The 20,442-nt window shown below is 49.6% G+C and overlaps 1 protein-coding gene and 1 long non-coding RNA gene across 8 annotated transcripts; one reads left to right on the plus strand and one right to left on the minus strand.

The window, feature by feature from the left end:
• Positions 1-3,680: 3,680 nt before the first annotated feature.
• Positions 3,681-11,039, minus strand: LOC140696496 (uncharacterized). 4 transcript variants are annotated; one of them, XR_012072933.1, is made up of 5 exons: positions 10,725-11,039; positions 10,279-10,389; positions 8,291-8,365; positions 4,768-4,859; positions 3,681-4,297 (listed from the first exon to the last, which is right to left on the minus strand). It is a non-coding gene; the product is annotated as an uncharacterized lncRNA (long non-coding RNA). The 4 variants fall into 4 exon arrangements; XR_012072931.1 differs by having other exon boundaries at positions 3,681-4,341; XR_012072932.1 differs by lacking the exon at positions 8,291-8,365 and having other exon boundaries at positions 3,681-4,341.
• A 44-nt stretch (positions 11,040-11,083) lies between these two features.
• On the plus strand, positions 11,084-20,104 carry SPATA3 (spermatogenesis associated 3). 4 transcript variants are annotated; one of them, XR_012072928.1, is made up of 5 exons: positions 11,086-11,606; positions 14,560-14,734; positions 16,824-16,967; positions 19,009-19,124; positions 19,936-20,104. XR_012072928.1 is itself a non-coding variant. In XM_072961837.1 (4 exons), the coding sequence occupies exons 1-3, from the start codon at positions 11,222-11,224 to the stop codon at positions 16,927-16,929; spliced, it is 666 nt and encodes a 221-aa protein (XP_072817938.1). In that variant the 5' UTR covers positions 11,086-11,221; the 3' UTR covers positions 16,930-16,967; positions 19,936-20,104. The 4 variants fall into 4 exon arrangements, 2 of the variants coding, with proteins under 2 accessions (XP_072817939.1, XP_072817938.1); XR_012072929.1 differs by lacking the exon at positions 14,560-14,734 and having other exon boundaries at positions 11,084-11,606; XM_072961837.1 differs by lacking the exon at positions 19,009-19,124.
• Positions 20,105-20,442: the final 338 nt, after the last annotated feature.

A 20,442-nucleotide genomic window follows, 5' to 3' on the forward strand; every position in this document is an offset into this window, starting at 1 on the left:
GACAGACCAGACTTGAGTCCTTGCTCTGCCACTTTCTGGCTATGTGACTTTGTGTTTGTTTCTTATTGCTGCAAATTACCACACCCTTAGCAGCTTAAAACAACACAAATTGGTTACCTTGAAATCCTGTAGGCTGGGAGTCTGATGCAGCTCTCACTCGGCAGAACTCAGCTTGAGGGGAAAATCCATTTCCGATGCAGATTGAATGTTTGGGTCTAACATATGCAAATTCATACGTTGAAACCTGATCCTCAGTGTGATAGTATTTGGAGGTGAGGCCTTTGGGAGGTGATTAAACCATGAAGGTGGAGCCCTCATGATGGGATTAGTGCCCTTAAGAGAGAGACCCCAGAACGACCTCTGGTCTCTCACCACGTGAGGACTCAGCAAGAAGATGGCCGTCTGTGATTAAGGAAGCAGGCTCTCACCAGACACCAAATCTTGGGCTTCCCAGCCCCCAGCATTGTGAGAAATAAACTCTTGTTCTCAGTCAGCCAGTCTGTGGTGTTTTGTTATCACAGCCTAAATTGACTAGTGCTGCGTCCAGGGCAGCTCGGGACCGTGTCTGAGGACGAGCGACACAAAACTTAAGAAACAAAGAGACAAAGTAAAGAGCAAAGATGGGACCAGGGGACTCAAGATCTCATGGATCTAGAGCACCAAAAGCGTGGTCGACATCATATTTATTAGGAGTAAACAGCTCAGAAAAAAATGCGATCAGAGAGGTGGGGCTTTAGATATTCCGTGTGGTAAGCATTAAGTTCTGCTTGCTGATTAACTGATTAACTTCAGGCCTATCCCTTCCAGGAACAATCACCCTCCTCAGGGTATGCAAAATTTCTAAGTCTATCCTGTCATTGCCTCCAGGACATCTCAAGATAGCAAATACTTCCCCTGGGTTCAACAGTATGCTTTCATGCCAGAACAAAGTTCTGTTAATGGATGATCTGGCTCTCCAGGACCATTCATTGTTTTACCCTAAGGAAATATCTTCCCTCCTTTGTGCCCTTATGGTCAATCTCAGGATGGCCCCTCACAAATTTTCTTTAGCATAATACGTGTTATAGGTCATCTACTCCGTAAAACAAAGCAAGCATGTGCACTTTAAGCAAGTAAGTGTGAATATAATATTTTAAGCTCATGGAAATTTAAGTGCAGCTTGTTCTCTAGTTGCTTCTTTTCCAGCGGCTTGTTTTCCAGCAGCTTGTTTCCCAGCAGACTAGGACAATTTCCTTGCTTTTTAAACAGTTTCTAAAGGCTGCCCACATTCCTTGGCTCATGGTCCCTTCCCTCCATCCTTAAAGCCAACACTGTTATTCTTCTATAGTCACATCTCCCTCTGACTCACCCCTTCTGCCTCCCTTTTAAGATCCTTGTGGTTACATTAGGCCTGCCTGGAATAATCGAGGATAATCTCCCTTTTTTAACATCAAAGCTTAGCACCCACAATTCCATCTGAATCCTTAATTCCCCCGTTACCGAGAAACCTAACATATTCACAGGTTGCAGGGATTAGGACATGGGCACCTTTCAGGGGGGCATTATGCTGCCTACAACAGACCTAGACTAATTATTTAACCCCCAAGAGTCCATGTCCTTTTGGAGAAGAGTTCCTACAATGGCTGGAGCAGGGATTAAGGGTGGTGTTTATATTCATCATCTAATCTCTGGGTAACAAATTACCCTAAAACTTATACATGTACATACATTACCTGTTTTTAAGAATTAAATAATTTTTCAAAATAATGAAAATTATCCATAACGTTATTCAGTTTGACCTAGTTCATAAGTTTCCAAGCGTTATCAGCAGAATCCTTTCCTCAAGTGAAATTTTACAGGAAATCCCAACATGACAACCAGATACAAGAGCAGGTGGCTCAAAGGGATGGGAGACCTGGGGACCATCTATGCACCTCTCACTCCACAGTCTACAAACCACTGGATTCAACCTTTTATCCGAGCAAGACCTTCGCAATTATCCAAAGCTGGAAATAACAGCTTTTCTGAGATCTGAAATGATAGAGAAGGCTATTCTTCCCTTCTCCTTCTTCTTCTTCTTTTTTTTTTTTTACAATAACCTGATTTTATTTTATTTTTTATGTATTTTTATTGAAGTGCAGCCAGTTTACAGTGTTGTGTCCATGAGTCTTTTCCTCTTAATATTGCTTTATTATGAAGACATTTTATTTTATAAATTTTTAGTCAGAAATGTACCAACATTCAAAGGAAGGAAAGGTTGGTCGTTTGGTTAGAACAGGGATTCCCAGCCTTTTCTCACTGTGCCATTAAAACTGTACTCAGAAGGCTTTGCAACCCTAGAGCTTAAAACAAGTGTGTGTGAGAGGTGTCCCAGCTGCTCCCCTGTCCCTCAGCCCTTCCCTCCCTTCCTCCACCACCCACCCCAGTCAGGATTAGCCTCCAGAGGCCAGTGTGGTAGAGGGTCAGCCCCACCTCTCAGCCTCAGGATGCCGGGGTACTCACTGTCTCCTGGCAGACACCTCCTATTTGCGGCCAGTCAGGCCCGAGTTTAGATCCCAGACCTACCACCCACTAGCAGGTTGAATTTGGACAAGTGATGTCACCTCTCTGAACCTTGGTTTCTGCTTCTGTAACTTGGGGGTGGTGCCCATTGCTAGGCTGCGGTAAATATGATATATGTAAATGCCCAACACATAGAAGGGCCCCAGTTAATGGAACAATTGTTATTAGACACAAAGGAGAGTCTATTAAATGTCCCTCAATATCTACTCACCCATTCTTCCTTTTTCTAATAGAATGTCAAATGATTAACTGGGTAGCTGGCCACCCAAGCAGAGGTCACATTTCCCAGCCTCCCCTGCTGCCAGTGAGGTCACACGGCTAGTTCTGATCAATGGAATGTGAGTGGAAATGATGCACCCACCTTCTGAATTCTGCCCTGGAAAAGACACTGCCTTCCCCTCCCTCCTGCCTTTCCATCCTCCCACTGGCTGGGAGATGGAGGGTCCTAGGCCAGCTGCCCTGGAGGCAGGAAAGGAAGACACCTGTTGAGGGTGGCAGAGCCTCCCTACCATCCCTGGATCACTGACTCCAGAAGAAAGAACTGCCATTTTTAGGGCAGTGTATCTTTGGACCTCTTTGTTACATTAACTTAAATAAACTATGAAGAAGCTTAAAGTTGTAGATTCTTTGGCTGGCCTAATAATTACATTGACATAAGACAGAATACAGGAGAAAAACAAATTTAGTTTTGTACATACAGGAGCCCCCATAAGGATATGAGGCTCAAATGCCATCAGGCACTTGAGACTTATACGCCATCCTGAGCTGAGGAATGGGACAGGGGCCTGAGGCCAGAAGGGAGGAGGGCCACTCCCAGGAAGATGAGAAGTGCAGATGGTTGCAATCAGGCATTTGCCCAGTCATGCAGCTAAGTCTTCCAGAGTTTAAAATAAATAAATAAATAAATAAATAAATAAATAAATAAATAAATAAATAAATAAATAAAAAAAAAAGCTATCTCTGGTAATAGCAGGTAAGGGAGAGATAAAAAGCTTTTCCTGAGTCTAGTGGGTTTTGATCGCCTTCAGCTTAAAATAACCCACATGCCAAAGGGGCACATTTTGAGTGGCATATTCTGCTCCCCTTCAAAGTGTATGCTCAGGAGTCTTTGAGTTCACTCATTAACACCAGACCATAGCGCCCTTGCCTTTAATGTCATTTATTTAGTCTCTCTCTCCTTCCCCAAAAAAAGCCCCCCAAAGGGCCAGGCCCAGAGAACCCTCGAAGTAACTGGATTCCAGCCTCATCCTTCTGCTCTCTGTGGTCCCACTGAGGCTGAGAGCCCTGCCACCTCTCTGCTCCTCTCCCTATGCTGTGGCTTCACTCTGTGGCCCAGGTGGGACCCTTTATCAGTGGCACTTGAGTCCCAATCTTCTGCTGAAGGCAAACCACCGTGTCAGACAGTTAAGTACAAGGGCGCTCTGAGAACTGTCCAGATGCAGGTTGAACTGAGGATGAAGAGCACAGCGCTGCCCCCTAGAGGGCCTTGAGCTGCTGCTGCCTCCAATCAGGGGCACAGAGCAGGGGAGGGAAGCATCCTTCCTCCATACAGTTCCATCTATGTGTTGGGAGTCTGGGAACTCTAGTCTTTCCTAAACTGAGACTCCCCAGTTCAGGACTTGCTGACAGAAGCTGGTTTAGGAAGCACAGGTTGAGCCCAGGCCCAGGTAGGCCTCCTACCTCCCTTGGTGATCTCAATCTTGAGACTCCCACACTCAGGTCCACCCATGTGGTACGTTGGCTGGTCTGATTCATCCTGGATGGAACCAGCATCATTTTCTAATACAGTGACCCAGCGTCCTAGAGAAACACCACCCAATGAATTCCTCCTGACTCTGACCCTTCTGATTCACTGAGAAAAGGGAGTGGGCTGCAAGTGTTCTTAGCAACACCGTTGAGATGCAGGGTGAGCTGGGTCTCTCTGGGCTAAGGCTGAAAAACCAGGACAGAGGAAGAAAGAGTCCCTCGGCACTGTCCCGCCTGGTTCTGCAAAGCTGCCAGGGACTTCTGCCTGTACCTGCTCTTCCAGCTCAGGGTTTGCGGGCTGGTAGCTGGCTTTTCAGAATCTTAAATTTTTATATTTTTAAAAATAATTTTAAACAATCTTGTAAAGTCCACTTTTTAAAAAATTAACAAATGAAAAACACGCCCCCATCAGTGAGTTCTCAGTCACTGTAGCTGTCCTGGGCAGCTCTGTCCTACCTCCCCAGGGTTCTCTTTGCTCACCTCGTGTGCTGGTCAAATAAGGAGTTTTTATGCTTTTTGTTTTGTTGTTTTCCTGAAGATCTTTCCAGGAACTTTGACAGATCTCTAGTGTCCTGTTAGATAATAGAAGATATACCTGTTGGTCTCTGATCCTGATTCTTGGCAGAGAGCTCCTGAAACCCTTGTAATTCCTTAAGTGATAACAGCACTACAGAGGGCCCTAGAAGCATCTTTCTTTCAAACATTTGGTCTTTGAGCCTGGTTCCTGAGACTGAGCTTCCAAATCCCTTGGAATTTCCTGGGTGATAGGAATGTCTCTTGTTCTAACAGGGCCACTCTGGGTGGCCTCCTGGATGGAAGCTTGGAATTTTCAGCCTCATCCTGCATTCTCCAGGGAGGACCGAGGGCCTGGAAATGGAGTTAATAATTGATCTTGCCTGGGTGAGGAGGCCTCCCTCAAAACTCCATGTAGTATGGGGTTTGGAGAGCTTCCAGGTTGGCAAACACAAGCTGGGGGAGAGTGGTACAGCCAGAGAGGGCACAGACGCTCCACACCCCTTCCCACACACCTGGCCCTGCACATCTCTTCCAGCTGGATGCTCATCTGATTCCTTTAGTAATAAACTGGTAAACAGTAAACTGTTTTCCTGTGTTCTGTGAGCCACCCTAGCCAATTAATCAAACCCGAGGAGGGAGTGTGGGAACCTCTTATTTACAGCTGACCAGTCAGAAGCCCAGGTAACATCCTGGACTTGCTATCAGTGGGGGAGAAGAGGCACGCCTTGTGGGACACCGCCCTTAACCTGTGGAACCTGACACTTTCTCCAGGTAGATAGTGTCAGAATTGAGCAAAATTATAGGATACAGAATTGCTTGGTGTTGGGGAAAAGAACCCACACATTTGGTTCCCAGAATTGTCAGCGGTGAAGTATTCTGTGGAAGAAGTAAAAGAGAAACACAGGCAGGAAAGCCTGAGTTTTTCAAGTGCAAATATCCATAGAAGACTGGAACTGAGGGGACCACCCCCTCTCCCACCAACCATTTCCTGAAGCATCAGTTTATAATAGCCCGACATTCTGGCTCCCAGATCACCCAGAGAGCTGCCAGGCTGAGCCTAGGTAGGGCCTGCCTCCTAGGGCGCAACCACCTAGAACCATCCTGTGTTCCTCACTGCTTTTCAGATGTTCCAGGTGCAGTGAGCATCAAGGTCCAGTGCTTTTTAAATGCCCTGACTGCACAAAAATCAATTTTACTTGGAAGCTTGGGCATAATGGTCCATTCGTGGGATAAAGGGATGTACCTTTTTGACACCGAAGACATGCAAAATGATAAGCGAAACCAATCACATTACACCGCACCCAGCAGCAACCTCCCTCGGTTGGAATATTTCCAAGGAACAGTGAGCAGAGGCCCTTGGTCACAGCAGGAGGAGGTAGGGCGCAGGGGTATTGTGACATGCTCCAGGGAAGGGCAGCTTTTCCCTTGTCCATCGGAGGCCGGGGCCCAGAGGGGCAAGAGAGCCACACAGGACATGGAGCCCGGGGCCCAGCCCTCCAGGGCCCCGGGGGAGGGGGAGGCCGAGCCGCAGCAACAGGCTCCCGCCCAGTCCATCGAGGGCCACGGCCAGGTTGTCCTGCTAGGCGAGCTCTGGAGACAGGATGAGTGCTGCCTGACCCTGCAGAACATTCTGGAGCAAGTCCCAACCAATCAGCCCTCCCGACCCTCGTCCATCAGAGCCACGAGCGGCCACAGCAGCTCCAGCAACTGCGCCAGGCGGCGGCTCAAGCGCTCCGCAGACACCTCGTGGACGTGCGCTGACTGCCCGGCTGCGAAGTGCAAGCGCTACTCGCAGAAGCGGCCGTGCGACGGGCGCAAGACTGGGGACCCGCAGGAGTGCGAGCGCGAGGCGGCTCCGGCCCCGGCCCGGACCCCCGGCTCCCGGTCGACGGAAGATGCGGCGCCGGACGGCCAGGAGCCTCGGCAGCCGCCCGCGGCGCCCGAGCCCCGGGCGCAGCTGCTGCTGGTGCTGTGCCGCGCGGCCGCGCTGGCCTCCCAGCTGCCGCGGCTGCAGCTGCTCCTGCAGCAGGTGCTCGCCCGGGGCGGCCGCCCGCTCGCCGCGCTCGTCGGGATCATCGTGCAGCCGCGGCCGGACGAGGAGGCCGAGGCGCGCCGCCGCATGGAGACCCTGCTCTGCAGCGCCTTCGCCCCGCACGGCCCCTCCGTGGAGGTGTACACGGCCGTGTTCTGCCCCAGCCGCCCCGAGGGCACCCTGGACATCCAGCCCGCCGCCAGCCAAGCGCGCAAGAGGGCGGCGCGAGGCTGCGTCCCCCTAGTGGAGCAGGCGACCCAGACGGATGGTGAGGGGCCCGAGGGCGGGAGGTGGGAACGCCAGGTAGCCGCGGTTGTCCCCAGGTGGGAAACTTAAAATACGAGGGGAGTCCCCTGACCCCGTTGGTCCCAAGTAGCGACAAATGCCTGATGTCACGGTCCCTCTCCTAGAGCCTCCTCTTACACCGTTTTGGGTGAAGATGAATTCGATTTCTCACCCAGGTGACTCGCTGGGGCAATCTCGGGTCAAAAGTGTTCCAATTAACTTGTAGTCACATCTCCCACCCATCCGCCCAATCCCCTTCCCCTGACCCATTGCTCGCAATCACGCTTTTGTAAGGTACAGATTTGGGAGTTTGTAGCTCTGGGCCCGCCCCCTCCCTCCACATCCACTCTTCCTTGCTTGGTTCTTTAGCCTTCTCCTCCACGGGAATCACAACTACAATAAAAACATGCCTATCGTGAGCCAGGCACTGTTCTAAGGGCTTTTCACGACTCATCCTCACAATGACCTTCTAAGGAAGGCACTGCCTTAGGGTAGCCTGCCGGCTGCCGAACTCTTACCCACAGCCCTTGAGACCCGTCCTATGAAGGAACCCAGGCCTGTGGCCCCAGCAGCTTAATCCGTGGATCTGAGGGCCCCGGGCAGTGGGCTCTTAAAGGAGCACCAAGTGCCTCTGTCTCCCAAAGCCCCTCCAGGAACAGCATTCGGAAAGGGGGGAGTGCTCTGGGTGCAGTAGTCCAATCGGGGTTGCTGGAGGCTCTGCCACCTCCTGGTGGTGACCAGAGCAAGTGTCCCCGCTGCTGACGTGTAGGGGTGACATCCAGCTGTGGCGTCATCCAGCTCTAAGATGCTAGTTTCAGGACAAGTGGTGCCATGTTTGTTCTGAGTGCCCAGGGTGCATCCCGAGGACGAGAACCACCTGGAGCCTTCTGGTCAGGACCTCATCCTGACTCTCTAACTTTGCATCCCCTTAGACTCATTCTTCCGGCTAACCTAAATAGTCCATGAGCTCTAGCCAGGGCTGCCATACCTGGTTAGGAAAGCCCCTTACCTAGGGACTGTTCCGACTGTGACCCTCAGGCAAAGCCAAAACTCCCAGTCCCTCTTTGAAAACAAGCCCTAGGTGACCATCTCCAAGGTGCCTTGTCCCCCATCAGCCACACCCACCCTGCCTTCAACGGTTCCCTGCATTCTTTGTCCTCCGACCTTCACCTTCAAGCAGCAAGAGCAAGTTGAGCCCCTTCTCTGGACTTTGGCGCATGGTCTCCACAGTCTGGGAGTGGGGAACTCGAGACAAGACAAGGATAGAAATCACTCTAACATGCAGAATGTGATCTGGAAGAGAGAGATCGCATCTATTTGGGGATCTCAAGAAAGGCTTTATGAGGAGATGGTTCCACTTGAGATGAATCTTGGTGGTGGGAAGTGTTCTGACAGAGATGGGGAGGGGCCTGATGGAGGAGAAAGGGCTTCCCAAATGCAGGAAAGTCAGGCATGTTCACCAGCTGATCAGCTAGAGCTGGACGTGGGTAGCAATGAGGTGGCCAGTAAGCCTGGGACAGTGAGCTGTGACTGTGTTATGGAAGGGTCAGAATTCCAGGCTAGGAAGGGCTCAGGCCAGAAGGCAGAGGGGAAGACGTTCTAGAATAGAACTACTGCAGTGCCATTCTTCCTCATCTTTCCAGGACAACCTCTAACTCCGCAAATACCATCTCCCTGCTTCTTGCGACTGCCCTTGCTAAAGAACCCACACTTATTTTCTCCACTGCCATAGGAAAACTCCCCACTCCTCTGAAGCCTGACCCTCTATGTTTCCTTCATCGCTCTCCCGGGGAACAGGGATTTGTTTTCTGTGTCATTTTTGGCTCTTTGGTATGAAATGGAATGTTTCTTTCATTGCTACCAGGAAATCCTACCCATATGTGTCTGCCCTCTCCAATTCATTTACCAGTGGTTCTCAACCAGGAGCAATTTTCACATACACAAACACTCCAGGGGCATTTAATAATATCAGTAGACATTTTGGGTTGTCACATTTTGGGAGCGGTAGTTGCTACTGTCATCTAGTGGGCAGAGGCCAGGGATGTTACTAAACCACCTACAATGAAGGACAACCTCACAACAAAGAATTATCTGACCCAAAATGTCATTAGGGCTGAGGTTAAGAAACCCTGATTTAAATCAGGTTGCAGCCCTCGGTCAAAAGCCCACTGGTGCCTGAAAATCTAATTTTGCAGAGATAAATACCTTAGGAGTTCCCGACCTGTCTGCTAAATCTGGACAATATTCCTGACTGGGGTTTCCAGTCTCTCTGATTCTAAGTTGAATCCCCAAAGGGATCCATTGTTCTTTTTTTTTTTAATTTTTTTTTATTGAAGTATAGTCAGTTTACAATGCTGTGTCAATTTCTGGTGTACAGCACAATGCTTCAGTCCTACATAAATATGCATATATTCATTTTCATATTCTTTTTCACCATAAGCTACTACAAGATATTGAATATAGTTCCCTGTGCTGTACATATAAACTCATTTATCTCTTTTATACATACCGGTCAACATCTGCAAATCTCGAACTCCCAATTTATCCCTTCCCACCCTCCTTCCCCCTTGATAACTATAAGTTTGTTTTCTATGTCTGTGAGTCTGTTTCTGTTTTGTAAATAAGTTTGTTTGGCTTTCCACTATTCTTGACTTCAGGGAATTACTACCTTCTTGTAGACTCACCTGCTCAATGAACCTCCTCACACCAAGTGTCAACCAAATTCAACCCAACTTTATTGATTGGATCTTCTTTTCGTTACTAATCTTTCGTGCCTTTGTTTTTTTCAATCCCGTCAAGGGATTTTTTAATTAATTAATTTTAAGGCCTGCATAATTATCTGACTCCCTATTGCCTTCTGGAGTCATGAAAAGAAAGAGCCCTGAATGGGAATTTAGCCCTGTCAATGCCTCCAACCAGCTTGCATGACTTTAGAAAGATAATTTAACATCTCTGAACCTCAGTTTCTCTTCTGCAAAAAAGAGAATCATTAAGGTCTTTTCAGGTTCTAGAATCCTTAAAATATTTCCTGTCATTTCACATTTCACATCTGGTCTGACCTTATATGGGGGTTCCTTCTGGGTAGGTCTCCCCTAAACCTCATGCCGGGGTAGGAATATCAGCCCCTGGACACGGGGGGTTAGCGGTCGAATAATCACCTAGGGCTGCATGTATAGTGGAGGTCATCTTCCAGTGTGAATGAGTGCCTTCTCCGTTGCAAAGTGTGAAGTTTAAGGTTGTCTTTTTAAAATGCTGTATCCTCTTCTGTCCTAAAATGAAAATCACATTGTTAACTGTGAGAACCATAGTCCCTTAATTTGGCACAACCAGTGGGAGTTTGAAGGGTAGTCTGCTGTTGTCAGTGTAGAGTTTCAGAGAAGTTTAATTTTCCAAACAGCAGTTGTGCTTTGGGGGGAAATTCCTTTGCCAATTGCAAGGATTCTTATCAAAGTTGAGGAATTACCCCCTCCAGCTCCTTCCCACAGTGGGGAGGGCCGGCTTTGGGAGAAGGGGGAAGCCACTCTCTGTAGGATAATCTGGGAGGGGAACAATTGAGATAAGAAAAGGCTGTGGGCCTTCCATGGACCCCCAAATCTTTAGTTACCTAAAACTAACAAAATGCATGGTGAAGTAGTTTGTTTGTTTGACTGTTTTGGGGGGAGGGCAATATGTGAAAACCGGTGACAGAGCAAGCATCACAGCCAGGGTGTCTCAGAGCAGAACAGGGACCAGGAACACGCTAGCGGGCAGGTGCCTGAAGGAAGCACTTGGGTCACAGAATCATGGGGGTCCAAGTTGTCCCAGGCCCTTGATCAGGCTTAAGTAGGTCCCTCAGGGGCATGGCAGCTGCCCTCCTCCCACCCCAGGAGCCAAGGAGAAGGGAGGGCAGCAGGCTGGTGTCAGCAGAGAAGTCTGTCCCACAGAGCCACCCTGGCTTTTGTGACCTCACAGGAGGGGTGTGGGTGACTGTTCCCTGGGGGGCCTGGGCCCAGCTGGACGCCAGAGCCTTCCCCCAGGACAGGGGCAAATGGCCCCTCGGTGAGGGAGCCGGGAGATTAGGCAGCTCCATGGAGGTCCACGTTTAGGTTAGGAAGACCCACCATGAAGAAGGGCAAGAAGAAAAAGTCAGAGTCCAGGCACCGTGGCTCCACCTCGCAGCACGCCAGCTCTGAATCCACCCCGCAGCAGCAGAGCTCTGAATCCAGTTCACAGCAGCCCATCTCTGGATCCACCCCGCAGCTGTCCAGCCCGGGGCCCACCCCACAACCACAACAGCAACCACAACTGCAACCACAGCCACAACCGCCCAGCGCCGGGCCCACATCACAGCCTCCCAGCTCTGGATTCACTTCGCAGGCTAGCAATGAATCTACCGGCCAGCAGCCTGGGCCCCAGGCTCTTCCATCTCCTGAAGTCAGCCACTCGGCTGGGGGCGTCTTGTCTCCAGACACTGACACGAAAGCATCCCCTCGATCCAAGAAAACAGGTGGGCAGCCTTTTAGCCACAGTGGTTCTAGCCTTCCCGCTGACAGAGCCCCAGGGCAAACCCAGAGGCTGATACTTGCTTTATTGGGTAGTGATGCATGGTTAACGTGTATTCTGGAACTGTGCTTGGGGGGGGGGGTTGGTTTTACCCAGAAGACCCGGATTCCTGGGTTTTGTCATTCTTCACCACGCTGAGTCTGTCTGAAGACAGCCACGCATACATATTAACATTCAGCGTGGCTCGGTGGTGATACTAGCTCACTGGGAGTCAGCAGTACCAATGCTGAAAAATAAACCCCAAGGATGCATTAATAGAAGAATACAGTTAAGGACAAGGGAGGTGGTCTTACTGCTTTACTCTGTCCTTCCTCATCAGGCTGTGTCTGTGTGCCGTAAAAGATGCCTAGCAATCTAGTCGGAAGAAGATAGTCCAGGTTAATACAGGGTGAGAGGAGTGGGGAGAGGCAAGATCCATCTGGTGTATGAGAATTGGTTGAGGGACCAGCCCCATCTGCCTGCGGGTTGGAAGGTGTAGGTAGATTTGTTCCATGTTATCCTCAGATGTCTGACTAAGGGCTTGTGGATTGAGTTGCCAGATAAAATAGAGGACACTCAGTTAAATTTGAATTTCAGACAAACAACAAATAATTTTTTAGTGTAAGTGTGTCCTGAATATGGCATGAGTGTCCTGTATTTTTATTTGCTAAATCTGGCAACCTACCCACGGGAGACACTAGAGAAGGCAGATTTCTGCTCAATGTAAAAAAAAAAAAAAATCCAACAATTAGCTCTGTCTGAAAATGGAATAGCTGTCCGAGAAAAGTGGTCTCCCATCTTCTTGGGTTGCCAGATGAGCATTGGATTGTGTAGAGGGAACTCAGCTGGAATTCAGGAGGTGGGCTGGTTAATACTCCACTACTACTGATAATCATAGTACCATAGCTGACTAACATTGATCACCAAGCATCTACTGCATGCCTGGCACTCAACTCAGCAGTCTACATTAATCTCATTTAACCATCCTATAAAGGAGGTACTAGTATATCTCCATTTTATAGATGGGGAAACTGAGGCTCAAGAGTTCAAACGATTCCCTCCCATGCAGGCACTGGTAGCACTAAGAGTGAACCCTCGGTCTATTCTGACTCCACAATCCTCACTCTTAACTGGAGCACTGACCTTCCAATCCCAGAGGTCTGTGGTCTCCGCAGGAGAAAGAACACCCCTCTCTGAGCTTCTCCTGGATCCACCAAGAGCCAGCGCCCGTGGCTCTGTGGCCCCTGCAGGCCACACTCCCAAGGCCACAGCTTATCCTTCTGGGTTGATGTGGACACAAAATAAATGAGAGGTGAGAGTGCTAAATCCAGGGTATGGCTGTAACGATGCTATTTCTGTGGCTAGGAATCAATCTGTAACATACAGAAATGGTTTTGAGTGTTATACTAAATATTGTGCATATTATGATCTTCAACCAAGAATGTACAAGTCTTCCACTGAATAGCTATCATCAGAAAGATGGACAGTAACAAGCATTGGTGAGGCTGTAGGAAAATCAGAGCCTTCACACACTGCTGGCAGGAATGTAAAATGGTGGAGCTGCTGTGGAAAACAGTCTGGCCATTCCTCAAAGGGTTTAGCATGAAGCTACCATATGACCCAGCAGTTCCACTCCTAGTTATATAAAGAGAATTTAAAACATATGTCCACACAAAAACTTGTGCACAAATGGTCATGGCAGCATTATTCATCATAGCCAAAAAGTGGAAACAACTCATTGTCCATCAAGTGATGAATGGATAAACTACTTGTGGTACATCCATGCAATGAAATGCTATTTGGGAATAAAAAGGGATGAGGTAGTGATACATGTGACAACACAGATGGACCTCAGAAACCTTAGGCTCAGTGAAAGAAACCAGTCCCCAAATAGTCCACATACTGTATGATTCCACTTAAGAAATGTCCAGAATAGGCAGATCTATTACCAGGAACTGGGGAGAGTGGAGAACAGGCTGTGCCTATTTCTGGGTAGGGAGTTTCCTTGTCAGGAGATGAAAAAGTTCCAAGAATTAGAGAGTGATGATGGTTGCATTCCTTTGTGAATATACTAAAAGCCACTGAACAGTTCAAAGGAGTAAATTTTATGGAATGGAAATCGTATGTCCGTTAAAATTATTTTTTAACTAAAAAAAGAAAAAAGACCAGTCTTGCCTTTAGAATCCCTCCCTTCCCCATTCCAGGAAAAGTTCCTGTCGTGGGCAGGTCTAAGCATGAAGTGTGCTGAGTTGTCCCCAGTTGACCACTGGCTTCATGGACTTAGAGTTGGAAGAATCTACAGGTCTGTCAAGAAGCCAGGACAGAAGCAGCTGCGTGAGGAGGGAGTGATCCAGCCAGAGGTCCTCTTGCAAAACAGCAGAGGGTGCCATCTCCAAGTTCTGCTGGCCTTCTCAGCCAGGGCAGCAATGGTGATGGGCTTGGAAAGCCTGGGGCAGCGGTTGTCTTCCGGATGGATGTATCTGTAGAAATGGGACATGGCCACTCTGGTTGCAGGAATCTCAGTGCCACCTCTCATAGGATGGGCGTTCCCTGCTGCTGTCACCTCCTGCAAATTCCATGGAAAGAGCACCGAACTGAGAGTCAGGAATCTTGAGTGGAAGCCCCCTTCTTCAATCTCCTTGCTCTCAGGGCACATCTCATATTCTTTCAGCCTCAGTTTCCTTATTTGTAAACTGAGAATAACAATATCCCACTTCTCAGGACTGGGCTGACAAGTAGACGGATGGCTAGTGACGTGCGGGGCACCGTCCAGGCGTGCACTCTGACGTCAGTGTCATTAGTATTATTCCCAGGTAGCACCAGGTCTGTAAAACAACCAGCTTCCCATGCAGTTAGTCTTCTCTCCATAGACACACCATTCCTCATGTGGACACCCTTCTCCTTTTCTGTCCACCCAGGGCCTCTGACTCGAGCGGGCCCGCGTGCCTTCTGTTCCTGCTCCACCTGCCCCGGCAGCTTGGCTTGCTGGCGTCGTCTGGGCCTGTGTCATAGCCGCATCTTCGATGTCCTTCTGCCTCGGGCCTGGCCAAGCATGCCAGGGAGAGCATTCCCAAACCTCCTCACCTTCTACAGGTTCTGGAGCGCGTGGGGGGCTGGAGCCTCAGGGCACACGGTTCCCAGGGCCAGGCCCCACGTGGGATCGCATTAGCAGTCGTGTGGAACTTCCTCCTGGGAATCCTAGGCCAGAAGGAAAGCCTCTCCCTCCCGGTGGCCATTTCTTGGGCTTTGGCGCCCAGCCCTTTCTGACCAGACCCACCCAGAGGTGCCCCACCTGCACAGAGAGGTGCTGAGACTCTGCCTTACCGGGGATTGCTTCTGCGGGGGTCTCAGCTTCTTTACTCCACAGGCACCCTCCCTGTTCAGAGCTCTCCCCCCTCCAGCCCGTCATGACTTCCCCGTCACTCAGGAGCTTGGTGATTAAAGGCTCTGTTGGGCCAGCACCTCCTTTTGTGGCCTAGGCCATAACTGACAGCTTCTGGTTCTTGAACTGCGTACGACTTTCCCCCAGAGTTTAGTGATAAATATAATTGTAAATGGTAATAGTAAGACCTCCACCCTTTGAGAGGGTCTCAGGCTGTTCCTGGCAGCCCCTCGGGGGTCTGTCCATGACCGGGCAGCCCCCACAGCATTGTCCGCAGTATCTGCCCTTCTTTTCCTCTTCCACGAAGCCACCAAGAGCAACCTGGTGGCTGCCACGTCCCCTGGTCCAGGGAACTGGACTGAAGATGTCCCTCACTTTCCCAGTGGTGCAGGGCTGTGTGCAAGGGCTGGGAGATAGACCTCCACCCACCCGCAGCTCTGGGCCCCAGAACGGCTCCGCCTGGACTCAGGTCTCCCAAATGTCCACAGAAGAGGCTTTCTGCTTGAGGATCCCCCAACCCAGAAGCAAAGCCCACCCATCCCCCATCCCCATCCTGCTCCTCTTCCTCGTCCCTCTCCCTGTCTTGTCCATCCTTGAAAACATCATCCCTCAGGCACAAGAAGAGAAGCAAACAGACACCCACGTGTGTGGGAAGAACATGCCAGAGCTAAAGATACTCTACTGCCTGGCTACCTCCTGTCAGGGAAAGGCGTGTCCCCGCCCCGCCTCACTCGCCAATATCGGCTGTCTTTCCGCACACTTAACTACTTCCGTCCAGCTGGTGCCAAGTTGTGCCAGGGATTCATATCACTTTAAAACCAACAAGTAGGAAAAGCTTATTTTGCATAGGCTGCTAGGCACCGTGAGGGGAACCAGAACAGGGAACTTGACCCATAAAAACTGCATTCTACATGGTAACTTAAGACATGTACATTTAGAAACAAAGGTGCAAGCCAGGAAGTGATGCGTGTCCTGTAGGTGTTCAAAGAGCTTCCCTCCTGAGCGGGGTTCCAGACAGACATTGTAGTACCAGTCGTATCTGAGCTGACTCTGAAAGGATCTTAGGATCCTCTGTTGCCTATTTTAAAGGGAGAGCATTAGTGGGGAGGAAAAGGGACAAGAATTAGGAAAGTGAGGGGGCGGGACAGAGGCCACTCTGACTAGGTAAAACATGTAGTCTTAATTCTGCTCAAGTTTAGCACCTGCTTCCGTAAGTTTTCCATTTCCCAGTGGAGTGGAAGGTTGGTGCTGGGCTTTAAATACACATTCCCATTAAATAAGAATCCCTACTTCGGTAGGATTTTTGTCAAAATGGATATTGCATTTTGTGGAACCCTTCCTCACAATAATTAGCATAATCATATACTTCCCTTTTCCACCACCTTTGTGGTGGGTATGATATGCGGCTTCCTCCGATGCCTCAGCTCCAGAAGGGAGCGACATGGTGGACTGGGCTTCACAGGGCTGTTGGCAAGCTTGAGGAAGACTCCGGGTGTGAGGTGTTTAGCACAGCGCCTGGCATGTGGCGGCCTTGACTGCCTTTGTGACCTGTTCCCTGAGTGTCCAGAGGATATGGCATCCCAGGACGCCAGCCCATTCTCGGATCCTGGCAGGTCCTGTGGGAGAGCTTTACTGGAAGGGAGGCAGGGAGCTGTGTTCCCTTGAGAGGAGGACCTATGGGGGGAGAAGGGTATTCCTGCAGTCCTGAGGGAACCCCACAATTTCCTCCTTCCCCCACCCATAGACAGGCACTAGAGCCCAGCTGCCCCCAACCTGTGAGTTTTCTGCTTTGCTTTGCAGAAGACCTACAAGAAAACATTCCGCTCATCGTAATTCGCGTGCTCCAAGCCCTCGGGACTGTTGCTGTGGCTCTGGGGGCCCTGGGAGCTGCCTACTACATCATTGAATCCCTGTGAACAAGTCCCCAGGCCTGCAGTCCCGCAGGTACGTGGACCCCTTTTGTGCCCACGTGGTCCTCAAGCCCACTAACTTGCCAGCCCTACAGCACAGGGCTAGTGTCTATTCCTTCTCTGAATACAGGAGGTCCTTATGGGTGGACCAAGCTCCCAGCCTCTCAGCTTAGAACTGAGTGCTGCATTCCTGGTCCCAGTCCTCTGGCACAGCTCTCTTGGCACGGCACCCCAGGCTCGCTTGTGGACAATGCAAGACCTATTGTTGGGATTGTCAAAACAGAGTTTCCCATGGATCCCTGGCCTGGGGTGGTTCCCTGAGTCACAGACACATAGGAGGAGATGGGAGAAGTGGGAACAGAGGTTCCTATGCAGCTCAGAGCTTCTCCTCAGAACTTGTTCCCTGCCTTTCCCATCATTGCCGGTCATTCATCCCCGCCTCACAGGGGAGGAGCCCAAGCTGCTGGTTTAGATTTCAAAATAATCACAGTGCCTGTTGGGTACAGAATGGAAAGGGGGAGGACAATTAGGCAGGAATCACTTGCACTGGTCCAGGCAGGCAAAGATGGTGCCTGGAACAGAGTGATGGCTGTGGAGCAGAAATTGAATGGGTATATTTTGGGAGAAGAACCAGCAAGTCTGGCTGATAGACTGGGTGAAATAATGAGGGAAAGAGAAGCAAGCCTCAAAGATGTCTCCAAGGTTGGGATGTCATTGACAGAGGACTAAGGCATGATAAGGGATAGAAATCAAGGGTTCTGTTCTGTTGCTAATTTTGAGACATTGACCAACCAAGTGGAAATGTCACATAGGCAGAGGGATAGAGGGAGGTCACAGGACAGGTGGGTCTTAGCTGTGAACATAGGAGTCTTCAGCAATTGTTGAGATTTAAAGTCCTAGGCAGCGGCTGAGATGACGTAGGGAGAAAGCAGAGGGCCAGGAACTGAGGCCAAAGATGAGAAGTCTGATAGTGAAGGAGGGAGCCTGTGGAGAAGACCTGCTCTGGGTCTCCTCTGGGTCTCAGTGAGCATGCAGGATCCCAGTAAGTTTCCAGAGACAAGGAGAACATGTAGACTCAGGTCAACAAGTGTCCACAGGTAGAAAAAGGCAAAGAGATGTATCTCAGTGGGAGGGACTGGTGAGCAGGGCTGTGACCTCTGCTTGTAAGGATCCAGCAGCCTCCTTTCTGCTTGTTCTCCTGTTCCCTGCTGAATGTGGGCAGACAAACATGTGCTCTCCCATCCTGGCACCAGCACCCATCTCCATCTGTAAAATAAACAGAGGGAGGACCCTGAACCAGCACTCAGGCTCTATGGGCCAACCCAGGTGCTCACTGAGTGCCCCCTTCCCAGGTGTCCTGTATTCTCAGTCACTGTTCTCAATATAGACACTTTGAGGTGCAAAAAGTTTTCACTGCTTCATGAGAAAAATTCACTAGTTGAATGAAAGTTGAATGAAACTTACATACCTCCCACAGTTAAGCTGCTTTGTAAACTGAAAAAAATATTCTGCCAGTGTCATCACTCTCTTTAATTCAGTTCTAAAATGAAAGGGTAAAAACTGGTAGGTTTCCAAATGCTGCAAGGCATTTTGAGACTTGATTTGTAAGTGGATTATGAGTGAGATTACTTGGTGCTGCAAACTTCAGAAAACAGAATTCAAAATGATAATAAGGAGATCATCTCAGATAACAACAGAACAGTTGGGAAGTGTCAGGGCTGTAACTCAACAGTGTCATCAGAGACCTGGGGACTTTTCCAGCTTCCGGCTCTAACACCATCAGAGCTTTCCCTCCTGTGCAGAAGTCTAGAGGAGCCCCCAGAATTGTATCCTCACACCTGACCGCCAAAAGCTAGAGGGGTGGGGGATGGAAAGGCCACCTTTCCTTGTGTCTCTTCTTGAGTTAAGAAATTTTTCCCAGGAGCCCCCTCCCCAGTATACTTGCCCCCTGATTGGAGTGACATGCCCCTGAATTGGATCTCATGCCCCTTCTTAAGCAAACAACTAGCGCAGGGGTTTGGATTACTATGACTGGATTAGACCAATCTACAGCTACCCCGACGCTCTGCCCCTAGGGCTGGGACTGCTTCCGTCTAGGAGAAGGCTGGACAAAGAAGGGGAGCACTAAAACCCTGCTGGGAAGGAAGAGGAGGGATCTGGGGAAAGCAGCCAGCAGCACCCACTGCAACAGGCAAGAATGTTTTAAGAAGTTGATGTGGTAGCCAGTGCAGGATGAATTTCAAAGCGCAGTTCTATTGGCCTGGAGACATCTCTGGCTTTAGTGCGTTAGCCACTGAAAGCCACCCTGAGGGTGTGTGACTCAGTGTGCACGTGTGTGTTGGGGGAGCGGAGGGGCAGGGATGAATTACGGGGGTTTGCTGAGTCATCCTGAGTCTCGCAGGCTCTGCTCTTAGACTCTGGAAGGGAAATGAGCAGTTTGGTGTTCTTCTCAGTCTGGAAAGTGAAGAACCATCTGATGACAGTGGCAAAGCCTCCTCTCTTGGGGGAGATCTTTCTAGAATTTTCTTTCCTAAAGCTTGGTGAGCCTCTCTCTCTCAGCATCCCACCAGTGAATGATGCTGCGCTAAAATGAAAGGGGCTGCATCCCCTCTCCTTTTGGGCACTGAATGTAGTAAAACTCACCACCATGGTCTAGCTTTGGGAGAGCAAGGCTCCATCACAGCTGCTGGGGGCCCTGGGAGCAGGGAGAGGACACAGAAGACACTGACAGTGACCAAGCACAGTGATGCTAAGCACTTTGCATAAGCTCCTTACAGCCTGAAGGGAAAAAAAAAACAGTCTCTGTGAGGCTGTGTTTGGACAAAAGGAAGAGTGGACATGATGAATGGAAGAAATTTGAATCCTAAATAATTTATTTTTCCACAGGAGGATCTTAGCTGCTAAACTGTCACCGCTGAGGCTATAAAACTGGAAAGCCACCAGAATTCCGGGGCCAGAGAGTATTGTCGATGCTAATGGCTCTGTTTTTATTTTTCTTACAGATCCAGTTTCCATCAAGGATCCTTCTTGCCACGAAAATAGAACAAAACAAAACAAAACAAAACAAAATTCTATTTCTTTAGTGTATTTTACCCAGAGACACAAGGGTTGGACTTGGCAAATGGATGGGTAGGAAGATAAATGTGGGGGTCTCAGTGAGCCCCAGGTAAACCAGGGTGGGATCCTGTCCTTCCTGCTGGGGGTCACAGACCCAAGGTGGGCAACTTTCTCTGCATACATTCATAGAACCAACTATTTTAGATTTTCCCACTGTAAATGCAGGAATTAGACAACTTAATTCAATAGCTAACATAATTAGTCAACTGCACTTGGATCCAGCAGTAATTCCAGTTAGTGGGACCAGGAGGAATGCACTGGCTTTTTCCTAGGCCTGCACCTTGGAGAACAGAGGCCCTGTGCCCAGGAACACTCTGTCTCTGGGAACTGGCTTCATTTAGCTTCACCTGTGTTGGGAGAGACAAAGGGCAGGGGGAGGCACAGTTTGCAGC

The sequence above is a fragment of the Vicugna pacos genome, chromosome 5 (genome assembly GCF_048564905.1).
Source record: "Vicugna pacos chromosome 5, VicPac4, whole genome shotgun sequence".
NCBI lineage: Eukaryota > Metazoa > Chordata > Mammalia > Artiodactyla > Camelidae > Vicugna > Vicugna pacos.